The sequence below is a fragment of the Mya arenaria genome, chromosome 15 (assembly GCF_026914265.1).
Source record: "Mya arenaria isolate MELC-2E11 chromosome 15, ASM2691426v1".
Lineage (NCBI taxonomy): Eukaryota > Metazoa > Mollusca > Bivalvia > Myida > Myidae > Mya > Mya arenaria.
The window spans coordinates 14,602,908-14,622,172 of NC_069136.1; the positions used below are offsets into that span (position 1 = coordinate 14,602,908).

General features: G+C 35.1%; 1 protein-coding gene across 1 annotated transcript; it reads right to left on the reverse strand.

Annotated features, from left to right (window-relative positions):
• Nucleotides 1–18: 18 nt before the first annotated feature.
• On the reverse strand, nt 19–12,589 carry LOC128220472 (cyclin-C-like). The gene is made up of 10 exons (XM_052928878.1): nt 12,505–12,589; nt 11,534–11,640; nt 11,092–11,176; nt 10,426–10,495; nt 9,140–9,191; nt 7,955–8,046; nt 6,461–6,555; nt 4,928–4,995; nt 3,774–3,972; nt 19–2,048 (listed from the first exon to the last, which is right to left on the reverse strand). Exons 1-10 carry the CDS (start codon nt 12,534–12,536, stop codon nt 2,012–2,014), a joined length of 837 nt encoding a protein of 278 aa, XP_052784838.1. The 5' UTR covers nt 12,537–12,589; the 3' UTR covers nt 19–2,011.
• Nucleotides 12,590–19,265: the final 6,676 nt, after the last annotated feature.

The window sequence follows — 19,265 nt, forward strand, 5'->3', positions numbered from 1 at the left end:
AATTGTTTATTAACCTTGTTAACAATGCTGTCATCTTAAATATGCCAATGATGACCCATGGCTCTCTTGATTTTAAATATTTATATATACTTGTATAATTATGAATGCCATGAAGACATGCTGTGTTTCTCTCTACCTTTAATTTTGCCAAAATTGGGCACCATTTACAAACACCAAAATACTACTAATTCACAAAAATACAAGCAAAACCACAATTATCAGAGTAAACATCGTCTTGTCAATGAAATTGTTGAACATTCCTCCCTATATGTGTAAACTACCGTAGCTCTTACAATAAGCAACGCTAAAACATTTAGTTAAATAATGCTTCTAGCACTCTTTTGTCAAATAATGATTGCCTGTTTGACAGTTTAGTATTTAGTGTTGCAATTACGCTCCAGCCAGGATTTAAAAAGGGCAGGATGCTAGGTTAGAATGGGCACTTTTGATGCATATTGAATGAGCACAATGCATATTGTGAACGTGTTGTTATTACTTTCAATACCAGTAGTTTATTAGAAATATGTTAGCTTTTATCTAAGTGTCAAAATTAAGTATATTTATTATTTTTATACTTAATAATGGAAATTGACTCTGTCAAACAAAGGTACACAGCAATGTGTAGTAAAAGGCAGGCGAGTGCGGGAAAATGGCAGAAAGGTGCTGGAAAATGGCAGCAGGGTACCCCATCCTGCTATGTAGGCCTAGCTGGAGCACTGGAGTGTTGCTATTTCACAGTTCAAAGGGCCCTAGCCCCATTTATAACAGGTAAGAAAAACACTGGCATGATCCTATCACAACAATTTATATACTTCATTTCACACTGAACATACTACATGTATATCAACTTATTTCTGTTCCATTCTTTCCCAAACAACTAATACCAAAGGTTATAATAATTATATCACAACAGCCTGATATTCCTGAAAATTACTAGAATTACACATATGTCAATAAGTCTTCAGATGTTCTTGTTAGACATACAATACAAGTCACAACAATGTTACCTACATGTATACAGGTCAAATGTTAAAATAAAATTGAGGTAATAAGTTGCATTACTGTTGCAATGAGCGTACAACATAACATCATCAGATCTTAATTTCAGTTTAATAATGTGTCAGTGTTTATAATTAAACTGAACATTTCACTTGCAAAATCAACTAAATAATGTTTGAACTAAGATATACAACTATCACTTTGGATTTTTTTTCTTACATCACAGAAATATTAAATCGAAAAAGCGATTGTTCAATACAATTGTTGATAGGATGTCAACTTTGTATTGTCCAAAAGCAACTTCCGACCAATACCAGAAAAATACAAAGTATGGAATTCCCGAGAACCCGTTTTATATGCAAATATATGTAGCACTGCTTTTATAGAATGAAACTTAAAGGGACTAGACACCAGATGGTCCAAAAATCTGCAAATACAGTATTTCCTCACAACAAGCCTATAATTATCAATACGAACTAGTATGCGGCCGATAATTTATAAATTTACATGACTAAAATTAGTTATTATGTGCTCACTACTTAGTTAAGCTGTGGCAACAACTTTTTATGTCATGGTCATGACTTACTATCTCATTCCCACAACTTAGTTATCTTGTGGCCAAGACTTAGAGATAACAAAGTTAAGGGAACATGTCAGTAAGTCATGGCCATAAGATCAAACAAAATCAATATGTCACCTCTTTGCCAATGTAGGTATAGCAATTATTCATATAATAAAACATAGACATGTTCATGTACAGTATATGTGCCGACTGTTTATAGCCTATGGTTTAAGCCAGGTTTTAAAATGGGACAGGGAACTGCCAAAAAGGGACAAACGGCACATTGTATCGGGCAGTGAATTATTATAGCATTGTGAATTTTATAGAAAAAATAGCAATTGTGCTTAATTGAAGTAATATTAGGATTCAACAAACTAAAAAGTAGTTTGTTTGAATTCATAACCATATTTCAAGTTTTAATCCAATAACATGATATGATATTATTTCCTTTTATTGTTGTTGACTTTGGCCCTCTCCTTGTGGTGGTCTGAAAATACAAAAAAAAATGTTTTTAAACTAACGCTATAAGAATAGAGTTGTTCAGCAGTTTTCCAAACAATTGAGATCTATCCTTTAGTGAATTATCTTATATGACTGAATGGAATGCACTGACACTGGAATCAGCTGATTCTGAGACAATAAACAAGAGGGACCTGAAGGCCCCGTATTGCTCACCTGATCCAATTCAGGTTACCCAGTTTCAAACTTGACATAGACTCCATAAACACAAACATTCTGACATAGTTTCATGGTGATCAAAGAGAGAATGTAACCTCTACAGTGTTTACAAAGTTTTTCTATGATTTGACCTAGTGGCCTAGTTTTTGACCTCTGATTACCCAGTTTCAATCTCTACCTTCAGATTATCAAAAATAACATTCTGGTCAAGTTCCATGAACCTAATGACCTAGTTTTTGACCACACATGACCCGGATTCAGACTTGACTTAGAGATTATTAATATAAACATTCTGACCAACTTTCATGAAGATAGATAAATGTGACCTTTAGAGTGTTAACAAGCCTTTCCTTAAATTTTACCTGGTGACCTAGTTTTAAACCGCACATGACCCAGATTCAAACTTGGCCTTGAGCTAATCAATATAAACATTCTGACTAAGTTTCATGAACATACAGTCATAACTGTGACCTCTAGAGTGCTAACAAGCTTTTCCTATGATTTGACCTAATGACCTAGTTTTTGACCGCACATGACCCGGATTCATACTTGATTTAGAGATTATTTATATAAACATTCTGACTAACTTTCATGAAAATACAGTCATAAATGTGGCCTCCAGAGTGTTAACAAGCTTTTCCTTTAATTTGACCTGGTGACCTAGTTTTTGAACACACATGACCCAGATTCGAACTTGACCTAGAGCTAATCAATATAAACATTCTGACTAAGTTTCATAAATGTAAAGTTATAAATGTGACCTCTGGAGTGCTAACAAGCTTTTCCTATGATTTGACCTGGTGACCTAGTTTTTGACCACACAAGGCCCAGATTCTAACTTGGCCTAGAGCTAATCAATATAAACATTCCGACTAAGTTTCATGAATGTACAGTTATAAATGTGACCTCTAGAGTGCTAACAAGCTTTTCCTATGATTTGACCTGGTGACCTAGTTTTTGACCGCACATGACCCAATATCGAACTCGTCCAAGATTTTATTGAGGGTAACATTCTGACCAAGTTTCATTAAGATTGTGCCCTAATTGTGACCTCTAGAGTGTTAACAGTCAAATTGTTGACAACGGAGACGGACGACGACGATTTGACTGTCACAAGGCGATCACAATAGCTCACCTTAAGCACTTCGTGCTAAGGTGAGCTATAAATGTCAAACCTGTCACATTCTGTGAGAGTGCAGCTATATGACACTTGGTCTCATGTTTTTTTAGAAAGTCTTGATTTGATCATTTTTTACAATTCAAAATGGAGACTGCGTGTGCAACAAAGAAATAACAAATCTCCATCTCAAAAACCTTTGTTTATCACTCTACAACATTTGAAACACTAACTAGGGCTGGTATTAAATATTAAATATTGGTCTTAATTGGATCTAAGGACAATGTAGCTAATCTGATTAATTGCTATTAATAACTGACCAATAGAGTGAATGAGGTCAATGATATATGCACAAAATATTAACTAAAGTTGAATATTGAAAACATGCCTAGATCTTAAGCACAGCAGGTAACTTACGGGGATGGGTTCGTCTTCGGTTTCGGCGTGTTCTGTAGGACCGCCGCTATCTCTTTCTTTTCGTCGTAATTTTTCCACAAGTCATACAGGTGTAGAATTTGACGCGTGATCTCCAGAATTTTATCCATATCGACTGATAGCTCTGCAAACCACTGTTTCAAGTCTTTCTGTTGTATAACACAGGCTATATGAAGTGCCGCTGGGAAAAAATTATAGAGCTTTTATTAAGATAAAACAATGGTCGATTATTTGATCATTTACATTCAAAACTGAGTTCACCATAACTTAACAGCATTTTCATCGAAAATATTACAAGTTATTGAATAATGACTTCAACATTGAGGCCTTGCAATACCTTGATTTGGTTTCTTCAGACAAGCTCAAAATGGTGATAATGGCAATTCGTAAACATTGGATTTAAAATTGCCAGAACTTCCAAGTACACTGGATACTAGTTATACTATTACTGCATGAACATGTATCTAAGAACTACTTTTTCTGGAGAGATCTGGCTCCAATTTCTTGAAACATCTTTAGTAAGACTTACAACAAATAACAAGACCAAGCTAAGCTCATTATTTTTATTTTGGTATAATTTGTGTAATACATGTATTTATATTAAAAAAAAGGTCAGACTTTGAAAGGAAGTTAATCTTTTGATAATCACAATAAACTAAAATTTATTTAATAAATTCAGGAATAGGTAAGAAATTTGTCTTAGTGAAATATGCTACTTAAGTCTCATTTGGAACTCATCGGCCATTTTTATTGAAAACAACATCAGATGTATGCCGTTTACATTAGTAGAAGAAGTTGGTACAAATTTGAATTATAACATTAATTAAATGTAGTGTTTTAACTTTTAGCTTGTTTTTGTCGATCTAAGTTTAAATTGATTGCCAGTATAGTGTTTAATTGCAAACATAATTAAGATTCCTTAGAGTTAAGTCATTAAGTTAAACTGCTAAATTAAATTAGTACGCGATCTACTAGCAGCGGACTTTAAGTGTACCGATTTTTGACATTGTAAACCGTCCATTTACATCCGAGGTTGTTTTCACTAAAAATGGCTGAGGAGTTCCTAATGACTTAAGCCTGTTACACTGTAAGAACATTCAAGAACTTGGGGCCAAGATGTTTAAAAGAATACTTACATAATGCTATAAGATATGGTGGATATAACAAGGATACATCTGTTCTTAACGAGTCGTTGACAATACGCCTGAAAATGGCATAAAGTGATATAGTCACAAAACTATTTTAATATATAATCTTATATGATCATTTTTCATATAATGAAAAAGGTGACTTATTTAATAGGCTTCAAAATTAAGCATCACTTATCTGACCATTATATTTTTCAGAGTTCCATTTTGATAGATTTTCACTACTGGATGTGACTTCAATATTCTTAAATAATAGATCTGTATAAACGTTAAACATGGCAATATTTTTTTTCATTTCTTTAACTACTGTGTTCATTTACAAAATGGCTAAATTTCACTCAAATATGTAGCAAAATATTAAAACTATGACATTAAGATCATTTTAATTTAAAACCAAAATTTATTCAAGTTTAATTTGTTTTATGATGAACAGTTAATATTTCAAATTATATAGATATTTTAAACGTCATTTAGTTCCAAAATGTCAGCAAATTAGTTTTTTTGTTTAACCAAAGACAAGTAAAAAAGGAGTATGGATTGAAAAGTTTTGGCGAAACATGCATGGATCACTGTAATACATGATGTGCCGAGATATTTACATAAATTGAATTGGAAAATATTAGAGGTGGTATGCAAACTTTAACGTAAATTCTAAGTCGAAAAAGGGGCATAAATCTGTGAAAATGCTTGATACAGGTACCTCCTCCTATGTACAGGTTGGGGGCATGATGGTGAACAAGTGTGCAAAGTTTCAAAGCCATATGTCAATGAACTTTGAAAATATTTGAGATGGTACAAAAACTCTTACAAAAACTTTAACATAAGTGGTTACGCCAACGCTGACGCCAACGCTCAGGTGACTAGGATAGACTTTGAAAATATTTGAGGTGGTACACAAACTTTAAAGTATATTCTAGTCAAAAAAGGGGCATATTTTTGTCAAAATGCTTGAGAGAGTTACCTCCTCCTGTGTACAGGTTGGGGGCATGATGGTGAACAAGTGTGCGAAGTTTCAAAGCCATATGTCAATGGACTTTGAAAATATTTGAGGTGGTACGCAAACTTTAACATAAGTGGTTTCGCTGATGCCAACGCCGACGCTCGGGTGACTAGGATAGCTCTCCTTATTCTTCGAATAGTCGAGCTAACAATACAGCTGAATCTGACATTTGTACCCTGACTTGATCATAAAATAATCAGATTAGCCCCCCGTACAGGTATTTAGGCCAATCTGATTATTTCAAATGCTTAGTTTACATTGTTGTTTGTCAAACCAACAATCAACCCAGCCCTCAAGTTAACAGACATTTATTTCTAAATGCAATCCCCTTCAACAGGGAGTTTATTAAAATCATGGTGTCATTGAATCACAGGCAACTAGCATGTATCATAAACCTTCGAAGCATATTCCAATGGGAGAGTTGATCTTCTTTCTTTTATGACATCACTACCATTATTGCAAATCCTTAACATTACCCCTGCCCTTTCCTGAGACAAATCAATTGTAAGGGAAACACTTACCATGCAAGAGGCAATATACTGTCATCAGTGGAGCTGATATCAGTCACATACTGTACAAGTGGCCTGTAGGGGTGGTACACAACCAGGCAACAGTCCTGTAGGGGAGAAATAATGGTGTTGTATCAACATGTAGGTCATATACTGTACAAGTGGCCTGTAGGGGTGGTATTCAACCTGGCAACAGTCCTGTAGGGAGAGAATTGAAGGTTTAGTATCAACATGTAGGTCAAATACTGTACAAGTGGCCTGTAGGGCTGGTACACAACCAGGCAACAGTCCTGTAGGGAGAGAATTGAAGGCATAGTATCAACATGTAGGTCAAATACTGTATAAGTGGCCTGTAGGGGTGGTACACAACCAGGCAACAGTCCTGTATGGGGAAAAAGAAGGTAAAGTATCCACAGGTAAGTCAAATACTCAACAAGTGGCCGATATGGGTGGTACACAACCAGGTAACAGTCATGTATGGGGAAACAGAAGGTAAAGTATCAAAAGGTCAGTTAAATACTGTACAAGTGCCCGATATGGGTGGTACACAACCAGGCAACAGTCCTGTATGGGGAAAAAGAAGGTAAAGTATCCACAGGTAAGTCAAATACTCAACAAGTGGCCGATATGGGTGGTACACAACCAGGTAACAGTCATGTATGGGGAAACAGAAGGTAAAGTATCAATAGGTCAGTTAAATACTGTACAAGTGCCCGATATGGGTGGTACACAACCAGGCAACAGTCCTGTAATGGGAGAAATGATGGTGTAGTATTAATATGTAGGTCACATGCTGTACACTGGCGGGTATGGGTGGCACACAACCAAGCAACAGTCCTGTAGGGGAGAAATAATGGTGTTGTATCAACATGTAGGTCATATACTGTTCAAGTGGCCTGAAGGGGTGGTTCACAACCAGACAACAGTTATATAGGGGATATTTGAAGGTATTGTATCGACATGTAGCTCACATACTGTACAAGAAGTCTGAAGGGTTGGAACACAACCAGGCAATAGTTCTGTATGAGCGAGAATTGAAGGTGTTGTATAAGTGTGTAGGTCAAGTACTGTACAAGTGGCCTGTAGAGGTGGTACACAACCAGGCAACAGTCCTGTAGTGGAGAAATGATGATGTTGTACAAACATGTCAGTCACATTCTGATCAACTGGCTTGTTAAGGTGGAATCATCCCCAAATATATTCTCTGCATTGAAACCAGACCCCAGGTTTAGTTGGTGGAGCTACATGTAGAACAAATTACATCTTAGGCAGACATCAAACTTAATGATAGGAATTCCTCTACATTAAGCCTGAGTAATATAACATGTATGTTCATCATTGTATTTAATTACAACTCACAAGCCTAATAATATAAACATATAACAAAAACCCAATTTTAAAACCCTTGTTTTGATTTTGGCCTGTTTTTATTTTTCTCAAAGCTTAGGTAAAAGACAGGCATCTTTTACAACAAGACCCCTTCCACCAGTTAAACATGAAGCATACCATCATTTCTAGCAGGTAGAATTCACACTCCAGCACATTGTTGATTCTGTAGGGATACTCCTGAGGGTATGCATGGGAAAACTTGTTCTTCACTGAAATAATAAAAATTATCATGAACTCATTTGCTATCATTTTCTAACAGGAAGTTAACATGACGGCAGGTAGACAATGAGCTACCTAAGCACTCCTACCCACTGGGTACAGAATGTACAAATTCAGCTCACTATATGCTTATCAAATATTGCTCTCCCTACGCCAGTTTCTGACCACTGTGCTCAAGAGTGTAAGGGCTTTTCCCCATTTTCTAGTAGAGGCCAAAATTCAATAAATTTCCAAAATAGAAATTAAAGTGAAGCATGTATTTAAAAATAAAAATAAAAATCATGGAATTATTGTTTGTGCTTATGTAGTTTTTGTGGTTGTTTCTAAATGTATTCCAGTATTTTTTGATACATGAGCCTGAATAATTCAAAGTTTTTTTTCTTCCCAATTTGAAGTGTTTCCATTTAATAAAATTTTGCCAACTTTATTTTATTTTTTGTCCTGAAAATGTTTGCATAAATGTCTGGAAACCAGTGATATCAGAAGGCTGACAAAAGATAAGATTTCAGTTTTTCATATTTTTGGTCAATAATTTATCTTTTCTATTTTTCATATTTATGGTCAATAATTTATCTTTTCTGGCTAAAAGCGTTACTTACGCATAAAGAAAATTAAATTTTTCGGCTGTTTTTCACACAAATGAGATCCATTATATTGTGGGTTATCTAATACGACTGACTTGAAGGCATTGATGCCAAAATCAGCTTGTTCTGAGACATAAATTCAAAAAATGTCAAAACTGTCAATCTTTGAAATAGTGCAGCTATAACCCACCAAATTTCGTAACCTTGGGACATAAACTTTTGAATGGCAAAGTCATAATTGATCAAACATTGCAAGCCATTCAAAATATAAGTTTCGTGAGTGTCGGTGCCGTACCATTTGAAGCTCAATACAACGCAAATATTGGAGATATGATAGCACTTGATGCGACATAATGGGATAAACACAATTCCGATGTATACATTAATATGCAAACTATTTATATTTAGTAAAATTGTAGTGCAAGTTTTGATGGTTTGTAATCATTTTGATAACTGTACGTCTGCAATTTCAACTTCATTTTTACATTAATTGACTCACCCACTGTCTGACATGTAGTAATTAGTCTGCTGTTGGATATCACTCCAAACTCCTGCAAACAGAGAGTTACAAAATGTACATCAAAATAAAAAAGAAGCCGCATCTTGTACAGGTAGAACCACAAAAGCTTCTTCAGTACAGACAATTTTTAATTTATCATGTATTTGCCATTGATATAGAGGATAACTGTATATTTTAGTGTAAAATTATAACATATTTCACCTTGTGAGTACAAAAATTTACATTTCACGAGTGGCACAGTTAAAGTCATTGAAATAAGACCCTTTAATGAACAAGCCCAAATTCTTATACTATTGCTTTGCATTACATTTTTGAACAAGCCCTGCTATATAAAATTCAGAATTTGAGCAAGCCCTGAAGACATTTTAAGGCAGGGCTTGAGGGCTTATGTAAATTTTGATTACTGCAGTTATGAGTTAAAAAATATTCACTTTTGATGCTCACCAATGTGAAATATATTGCGATCTTAAACTGAAACAAACATTTTTATGCATAAAAGGACATTTAATTGTAGTTTATCAGAAAAGTGTGCCATATTGAATGCAAAAGTAACATCATTTCGAAAATTATGTCATTGACAGTACTATAGTTTTATTTGTACGTGAAAAAGGGCTAAAATTTCTGAACAGTGAAAAATATCAAATTGATGTTTTCTCTGTTTAAAACAGTAGAATATTGACTTTATTTCACTGATAAATCTCAAGAATCCACCTGGAAGCATATTATCATAAAACATATTAAGCTTCAGTAGAATTATATAATCTGTTTAAATGTACCTGTATCATTTTAAATACATGTAGTATAATGCTTATTATCGTGTTTCATCTTAATCTCAATTTAATGATATTCGGTAAAACATATAAACATGACCTTTTCTATAACTGTTAATATAATTTGTATGTGGCAAAAGGCAAGATACCGATTTGCCAATAATACTTGAAACTTAAAACTACATGTATAATGATTATCACTGCTAGACATTATTCTCAATTGAATATTGACCTCTTCAAGTCAAGTAAGAAAGTAAAGTCTTTATTTTAAGTGGATGGTATATATAACAAATTAAACATTTTTTTTATACAAACAGCACATGATGGAAATAAATAAGTGAGGGAAGGACAAAGAAAGTGAGTTAATTTAAGTCACTGGGTTCATATATTTGATGTACGTCAATTTTCAATGTGTCCACAAAAGTGTTGACTGTTGAATTGATGATTGCTGTTTCCAAGCCTCCTAATGACAAATTGTTAATACCGTTCATTTACCTCAACTTTTGAAGCAAGAAAGATACAGGTTGGAGCCATCAGCCATGGATCAATACACTTCAATGAATTTCTGAAAAAATAATATTGTATATTAAAAAACAAACATTTTTTTTTCTTTAAGATTAAATTGTCTCCTGGTAATAGTAGGTGATCAGGGATGAGGCAGAAAATGGGAGCCGGACAAACAATACACCCTGGACAAAACACCTCCTGTTAATTTTTGCAGGTGATTTCTCTGCCTTGTAAGATGCGTAGGCGGTGTTTTGTCAGCCTTGTAAAAAAAATTGGGGGGCTCTTGTCCACCTATGCAAAAATAAATAGGACGTGTTTTGTCGGAGGACAGGGGGACCTATATTCTTGACGCAATTTTCAAGCTGGGCATCCTATTTGAACAACATTATACTTCTAAAAACAAGTACATCATTATCAAAGACCCAAAGTGTTCAACATGATAGTCACAGGATTAAAAATCCTGGGTAAGTTTTTTGCAGGGTTTACAATATTCTGTTGAAATGTTATGAGTATCCACCAGTACAGATAGTGTGTGTTTTCAAAAAAAGGAGTAAAATAACTCAATTTCATCAAATTTCAGAAGTATCGTTGCCAACATATAACCTGCGATCCCTTTCACCCTCAAAAAAACTTAAATCCTTGCCATACTTGTACCTGGCATAGAAGCGTTTGAAGTACACTGTGCCTGTAGCGATCACCTGTTGGCGAACTTTCAACTGCTCTCCTAAAGCCTGTATGACTGAAATAATGCAAAAAATGAGTTTAGTACACAACATTTATAAACATTCTTAATGGTATTAATTTAGTATCAATGATAGCCAAGACAGGCATTATAAATGCTGAATAAACGGCACTATATACAGATAAGAAAAGTATGACATCAATAGATTTAGAAAATCATTACATGTAGTTTTGTACTGGGTTCTCACATATATTGATGATTTAATTTAGAATATTAAGGGTTGTATACACTGTACATAATATTATACAAAGAAGTCTGGACAGAAATGTTACTTATATTATAAAGTGAACAATTTTAAATAAAAGTTTTCAACAGTGTTTGCTAAAGAAATTAGCATCATCCTCATATACATACAATTAGCAAAGAAAATCATGCATTTTTCATATTCTTCTTCACTCATTATCTTCAGGTCAGCTTGTCTCTCTCGAGCCAAATCTTGTCGATCCAATAACCATTGTTGACTGAAAAAGAGGGGTAGACACAGATCATATTAAGGTTGAACGTTCAATCAAGCACACCACTGGGGCTACATTCATAAAACTTCTTAATGAAAATTTACAAGTAAGCATTTTTTTTTTAATTTTAACAACCAATGCTTTAAATACCCTCATTTTTTCATCAATTTTATTCAGAAGAAAAAGAAAAGAAATCAAAATTATTTCCTTTTAATAAATTATTATAAATATATAAAGTATTTACAACAGTTTACTCAGTTGAGTAAATACATGTACAAGAGACTTGGGCCAGCTGCCTAAATTATAGTGAACAGCTTTGAGTCTGTAGGGCTCTGCAAGTCAGTTGTCAATTAGCATAAGCCCACTTGTAGAAAATATTTGATGGCAACTGCAAGCACTTGTTAGTCACAAAGGCTTAATTTAGATGACTTTTACATGCTAATGTTCTAGCAGTTGTGGATTTCAGCTCAGCATCCAGCACTCAGCTAGGATGGACTTGATTTCAAGTGATTCATGGATTTTAAGTTATTTTCTTACTAGTTAAAATCCACAAGGTCCAAGCTCAAGGATGGACCCATGGCGCAACAATTAAAACTGTTAATCCAACCGTTAGCCTAAACACAAAAGTGAAAATTCACTTTTATCTCCTTGAAACTTTGTTATTTCAATTAAACAAACAATTTCTCAAAGTTGAAGCCTGAATCTAATATTTGTCCGAAAAGAAACAATCCGGACAAATGGTTATAAATGCTAATATTTAGTAATAATCACATATTCTGTGGAGTTTCTTAAAAGTACTTAACGCTTCATATAAACAGAAAATCAAGCATATGTATAAGACGTTATGCGTTTTATAACACTGGGACCTACTAGTGCGAGCTCTGCCAGAAATTCCCTGCCATTTCTTTATTTTTTTATTTTTTTCCCAACTGGGATAAGTTTTCAGAGGCGTTTTTGCGGTTAACACCGGAATAGGCGGTGTTAATGTAAATAAGTTTGAGGATAAATAACCCCAGTATAATTTTTAATAGTTTGCAGTATTTGTCTTTAAAACTCAACATGAAGCCTGTTTTAGTCGCTGATGAAATGTTTCCGGAGGGAGCCAACTCATATATGGATATTGAAGAGGTATGATTGTCACTCTTCCATTTAAATGGTGATAATTTGGTGAGATATCTTTCACACCATTAGCCTTTTAGGAAAAATAAACTGATGAATTGTATTGTGTATTAAACTAGCCACAATAATGTGCGTTATGGGAACTTCTTAACATTTGGACATTAGTATATATACTCTATATTATTTCATTAAAGAACTTGGTGACTGATTTCCAGCTAACTGGTTCATTTTTATTATAGGGAAATTAATTAGAAAAAAACTTCACAATATGGAATGATATGGCCCATCGAAAATTAGCTGCATCAGAGTCTTTTGATCTTTATTAACTGAGCTACAGAGTCTATGTTATGGGGAACATGACGCATACAATTATAAATGTTTAAAATGTTTCCTTATTGCGCAATATTTTGGGTACGTTCACTGCCCATTCTTAATCATTAAGACTTTTACTTCATGTCATCTAACTATTATGCACCAGTCAATTGTAACCACAGCCCACCAAGATCCGGGGATATACCAGGGATAGCCGGGGAAATGGGTTGTGTTTCCGGTGGCCCCGCTGTGCTGGGTAAATGCATTGGTTTTGTATTCGCCCAAATGTAATGGGGAATGTGCTTTACTTAGGGTCCCTGGGTTGTGGGGGCATTTGGAGGGGATTTTACCATCAGTTCGTTCCCGCTGGGCGGGGTTTTTACCTGGGCTTGGCTAGACCGAAAGTCAAAGTCCCCGCTATTCCCCGGACCTGGAGGGGCCGTGGTTACAATTGACTGGTGCATTACATGTGCCACAAATGCTTTAATGTAAAGCTACCCTAGTGTAACTAGTAAAATATCTGAAAGATTGCCCATGTAATGAGGTATATATTTCAATATTTCAGGCCGGAGGTTCCAGTGCCCTATTGCTGGACCTGGCTGCCCAAGAGAAGTCTGTTCATGCTGACTTCTTTAATGGTATAAGTCATATATGTACATAAACTAAATTAGCTTTTTAACTGGATAACTTGTTAGAAATGAAAACTAGTATTGGTAATACACTTGATCGATGCAAAAACACATACTGATAAAAACAACTACAAGACATTAGTTGTGTACAGTTCAAACAATATTTAAGTCTTGCATTTATTTAAGTACCTGGCCACAAATTCACCAGTTAAAAAGCGCCAAAATATCCCTTATGCTTTATAATCCGTACACAAATCATATTCTTTTTGTTTCGATCATTAAAGTAAAATGAGTTAAACATGATTATGCATCGAAATAAAAAAATAAATAAAAAAATGCACTTATCAAGTGCAACCTTATTTTTGTGCCCCTTTAAGATGCTGAACTGTTGAACATACAGTGCATTGAGAACATCTTGCCCATTTTCCATTGAAAACAACCTCGTATGTATAAGGACAGTTTAGAATGTCAGAAATCTCAACATTTTACTACACTGCAAGAAGATTGAGCAGTTATTTCAATTTCGCAGTTTTATTAATGACTCTTGGGAATCTTAAATATTTATGCAATTATGCACTTCATTGGCAATCAGTTAAAACTCAGTAATACGAAATACACGCCAAAACACTACAATTAATTAATACTATTATTTGAAATTTTGTGAACTACTTCTATTGAAGAACCGATAAACATCTGAGGTTGTTTTTGATGAAAAATGACCGAGGTGTTTTAAATATATACTTTGCACTGTCATTGAATATTGGTCGCTTTGAATTTTGTTAGCGTATCAACAGAGACTAGATATGGCTGATAGAGTATTACATTTTGTACTTTAAATCTCTTGAATAAAACTAAGTATACTAAATGATTACAATGACATCAGATGATCACTGGTATGTGTAGCAAGGCCTAAGCATTGATGAGTGCTGACCCATGTAAAACTGAGAAGAAAATGGACAAGCTTGTTTTGCTCTTATTTTTGTTTTCACTACATAAAAGGCCAAATTTGATTTCTCTTCTCCAAAATAATAAAAAACAGTATAGGGAAGTCAGGATTTAAAAATATAGTTGTGTCTGATCACTGATCAGTAAAATCGTGCAAGTTTACATTTTATTTCAATATAGGAGAAAAAAAGTAATCAGCTACTCCCAAAATGCACCATTTAAACTGGAAATTGTTAAAAATTTCAAGGGGTTTTACCCCATGCACATGTTAATGAATGTCAAAAGGTTATGCCTTTAAGGTATGCCCCCTCTAATTTCAAATCATGGATCTGCCCCTGCTGATTATCATTCTCACACTCACACTTTAAAACAGTGCCATTCAATGGTCTGCATTAACATTAACTATAGAGCATAGGCCCATTTGGGCCTCTTGTTTGGTTATGCCTTAACAAGACTATTTTAATTATTTTCAGAAATAAACAAGCGGTGAGCTGATACTAATCATACTTCATCTAAGTTGATTTCTTGTGCAGTAACATGTACATTCAATGAGTTCTTCTCACTTTATATTTCAGACTTTGAGGACCTCTGTGATGATGATGATTTGTCTTAGCTGAACAAACAAGTGGACTTGAATGCGAGAATTTGCTTTACGTAGACCGAAAAGACAGCGTTTCTATTAAACTAAATTCAGAAATAAGTGAGTCCCCAAGACATTCTTTATAAAAATGTGAGCCAACCTGAGCCTTTTGCTTGGGACTAAAACATTACAGTACAAATATTGTCATTTGTATATATAATGTTCATTTGTCCAAATTTTGTTTTACAAGGGTCATGCTTTTGGATCATTTTAAGATTATGAGATGAAAAAATGGATATAAATTCACTGATTTTTCAAAGGGAACGTCAAAATTAATTTTGTCTCATGATCATGCTATAATGGTATTTGAATGGAATGCAAGTGTGTGAAATACAAACTATTTTGTTTCATGTCATTGTTCTCATTTTTTTGTTAATCTCATTTGTGACATTGTGAATAAATACTTGTATTTGTTAATGCGTGATTTCATTTCTTACCTGAACAGTTCATCTAAAAAGCATTTTGAGCTATTTTGAGTCATCACCACGATTAATTATGCCCCCCTTCGAAGAAGAGGGGTATATTGCTTTGCGCAAGTCGGTTGGTCTGTCGGTAGACCAAAGTTTGTCCAAGTGATATCTCAACAATTTATGGACATATGGTCATCAAACTTGACATGCAGGTTGGGCCTGACCACTAGATGACCCCTATTGATGAAAAGCGTCATCGGGTCAAGGTCACAGTACCCTTTAATGATAAAAGGATTTTAAAGCTTGTTTGAGTGCTAACTCAACAATGCCTAGACCTATGGTTATCAAACTTGACATGGAGGATTGGCCTGACCAGTAGATGACCCCTATTGATTTAAGGGTAAAAGGTAAAGGTCACAGTGACCTTGAATGATAAAAGGATGATTCGACAATACCTGCACCCATGGCCCTGAAATTTGATTTGGATTGGGACTGACCAGTATATGACTCCTAATGATTTTGGGGGTCATCAGGCCAAAGGTCAATGTCACAGTGACCTTAAATGATAAAATGTTGTCAGTGTGATAACTCGACAGTGCCTGCACCCATAGCCCTCAAACTTAACTTAGATGTTGGACCTGACCAGGAGTTGACCTCTATTGATTTTAGGGGTCATCGCGTCAAGGTCACAGTGACCTTGAAGACTCGACAATTTTCTAGACCTTTAGTTATCAAATTTGACATGAAGGTTTGGCCTGAACAGTAGATGACCCCTATTGATTTTGGTGGTCATCTGGCCAAAGATCAAGGTCACAATGACCTTTAACGTGAAAGAGTTAAGAAAGCTTCTCCCAGTGATATCTCAACAATGCCTGGGCCTATGATCATCAAACTTGACATGGAGGCTGGGCCTGACCAGTAGATGCCCCCTATTGATTTTAGGAGTCATCTGGTCAAAGTCACTGTAACCTTAAATGAGAAAATGTTGTTCGAGTAATAACTCAACAATGCCTTCACCCATAGCCCTCAAGCTTGACTTGGGGGTTGGGCCTGACCTGTAGATGACCATATCTTTAGTGCAAAATGGCATTGTCATCATAATTAGGGAGAACGTATCGCTATGGGTAGAATAATTACTATTGGTTGACTCTAAGTTGACATATTTAGATTATTGGAATTAAAGGGACTGTTCATCAGATTGGCATCCAAAAAAAGTTTTTTTCTGTAACGAATCTTCGGACAATTATTTATTAAAATGTTTTACTCTTAAAAAAATACCAAAATGTAAAGAAAAACGAATCGGAGACCGGGCTCGAACCGATGTCGCCAAAATTGCAGTCAAGTGTTGTATCCACTGTGCTACGAAGGCTTACTCTAAATTATTGGAATATTTAAGCTATATACCTTACTTGGTAATATCCCGTGATAACATCGACTAGCCAATCAAACATAAGGAATGAATTCTACTAGGTAGACCTACCTAGTAATCTTTTTTAATGGAAAAAAAGGGAAAAATGCGAAAAATGAATTAATTGTAAACTATGTGGTACTTCAGTTAGTAAGTTCCAATGCATTGTTCACATCGATACCAAGTTTATGTCAGTTTTCGACAATTTTCGTTTTTTGTTTCGCTATTTAATCATACGAAGTACAGCCCCTTTATAGGTTGGACAAATGGAACGAAATAAGATCACGCCCTAAAATGAAATATTACTTATTATAAGTATTGTAGCTTGCGTTCACATATAATAAGTCCGAACAATTGTTGCCCCGCAGTGATCTTGTACAGATGTTTCAAATAACAGTGTTTTACTGTTTTTACGCGCAAACTACCTCATTGTATCTACACTGTATGAAATATAACCCTAACTGGTTTGTGCGATAAAGCGCCTTTTCTTCTTATTTGCAGCCAATAGTTTTATCAATATAAATCACAACCAGGCCCTAAAGACAAATTGAGTTTTAACCAAATTAAAGGGGAACCAGATATTTAATTTAGATTGGTGGTGTGCAGGTCCGTTTTTTGCCCTGATTCTACCAGAATAACTAATAGAAGTCGGGAATGATCGCGAATATCAGATTGGAAAATTGATATTTGCAAATAATGGCTATGGGAGAAAAGTCAAACTAGAGACGCATTGAGGACATGGTCAAGGTCTATCTAAAAATATTGTGTCCAAGGTTTACTTGAGAAACATTGTGCACAAGGCCAAGATTTATCTTGAAATACATTTTGTACATGACTTAGGTCTATCTAGAGAAACATTGTGCAACTGATTAAGGTAAATCTTGTGATACATTGCGAACATGGCTAGTATCATGTGATACACTGTGTACGTGACCAAAGTCTATTTAGAGATACATCGTCAACATGTCAAAGGACTATTCTGGGATACAGTGTGTACATGTCCAAGGTATATCTAGAGATACATTGTGTACCTGTCCAAGGTCTATTCTGATATAAAGTGTGTTTATGTCCAAGGTCTATCTAGAGATTCATTGTTTACAAAGCCGATATATATATTGAGTTACATTGTCTTCATGACCACGGTTTCTATTGCGATAAATTGCGTACATGGCCAAGTTAAATCTAGAGACATATTGCGAACATGACCAAGGTAAATCTAGAGACATATTGCGTACATGACCGATGTAAATCTAGAGACATATATCGTACATGACCGAGGTAAATCTAGAGACATATTGCGAACATGACCAAGGTAAATCTAGAGACATATTGCGAACATGACCGAGGTAAATCTAGAGAATATTGCGAACATGACCGAGGTAAATCTAGAGAATATTGCGAACATGACCGAGGTAAATCTAGAGACATATTGCGAACATGACCGAGGTAAATCTAGAGAATATTGCAAACATGACCGAGGTAAATCTAGAGAATATTGCGAACATGACCGAGGTAAATCTAGAGACATATTGCGAACATGACCAAGGTAAATCTAGAGACATATTGCGTACATGACCGAGGTAAATCTAGAGACATATTGCGTACATGATCAAGGTAAATCTAGAGACATATTGCGTACATGACCGAGGTAAATCTAGAGACATATTGCGTACATGACAAATGTAAATCTAGAGACATATTGCGAACATGACCGAGGTAAATCTAGAGACATATTGCGAACATGACCGAGGTAAATCTAGAGAATATTGCGAACATGACCGAGGTAAATCTAGAGACATATTGCGAACATGACCGAGGTAAATCTAGAGACATATTGCGAACATGACCAAGGTAAATCTAGAGACATATTGAGTACATGACCGAGGTAAATCTAGAGACATATTGCGAACATGACCGAGGTAAATCTAGAGACATATTGAGTACATGACTGAGGTTAATCTAGAGACATATTGCGTACATGACCGAAGTAAATCTAGAGACATATTGCGAACATGACCAATGTAAATCTAGAGACATATTGCGAACATGACCAATGAAAATCTAGAGACATATTGCGTACATGACTGAGGTTAATCTAGAGACATATTGCGTACATGACCGAGGTAAATCTAGAGACATATTGCGTACATGACCGAGGTAAATCTAGA

Coding starts and splice junctions, on each gene's coding strand:
- LOC128220472 (XM_052928878.1), bottom strand. CDS start 12,536: ATGGCAGGGAATTTCTGGCAGAGCTCGCACTA. Junction 8,047..9,139: donor TACTACATGTCAGACAGTGG/GTGAGTCAATTA, acceptor TTATTATTTCAG/TGAAGAACAAGTTTTCCCAT. Junction 6,556..7,954: donor TCTACCTGCTAGAAATGATG/GTATGCTTCATG, acceptor TCTCCCCTACAG/GACTGTTGCCTGGTTGTGTA.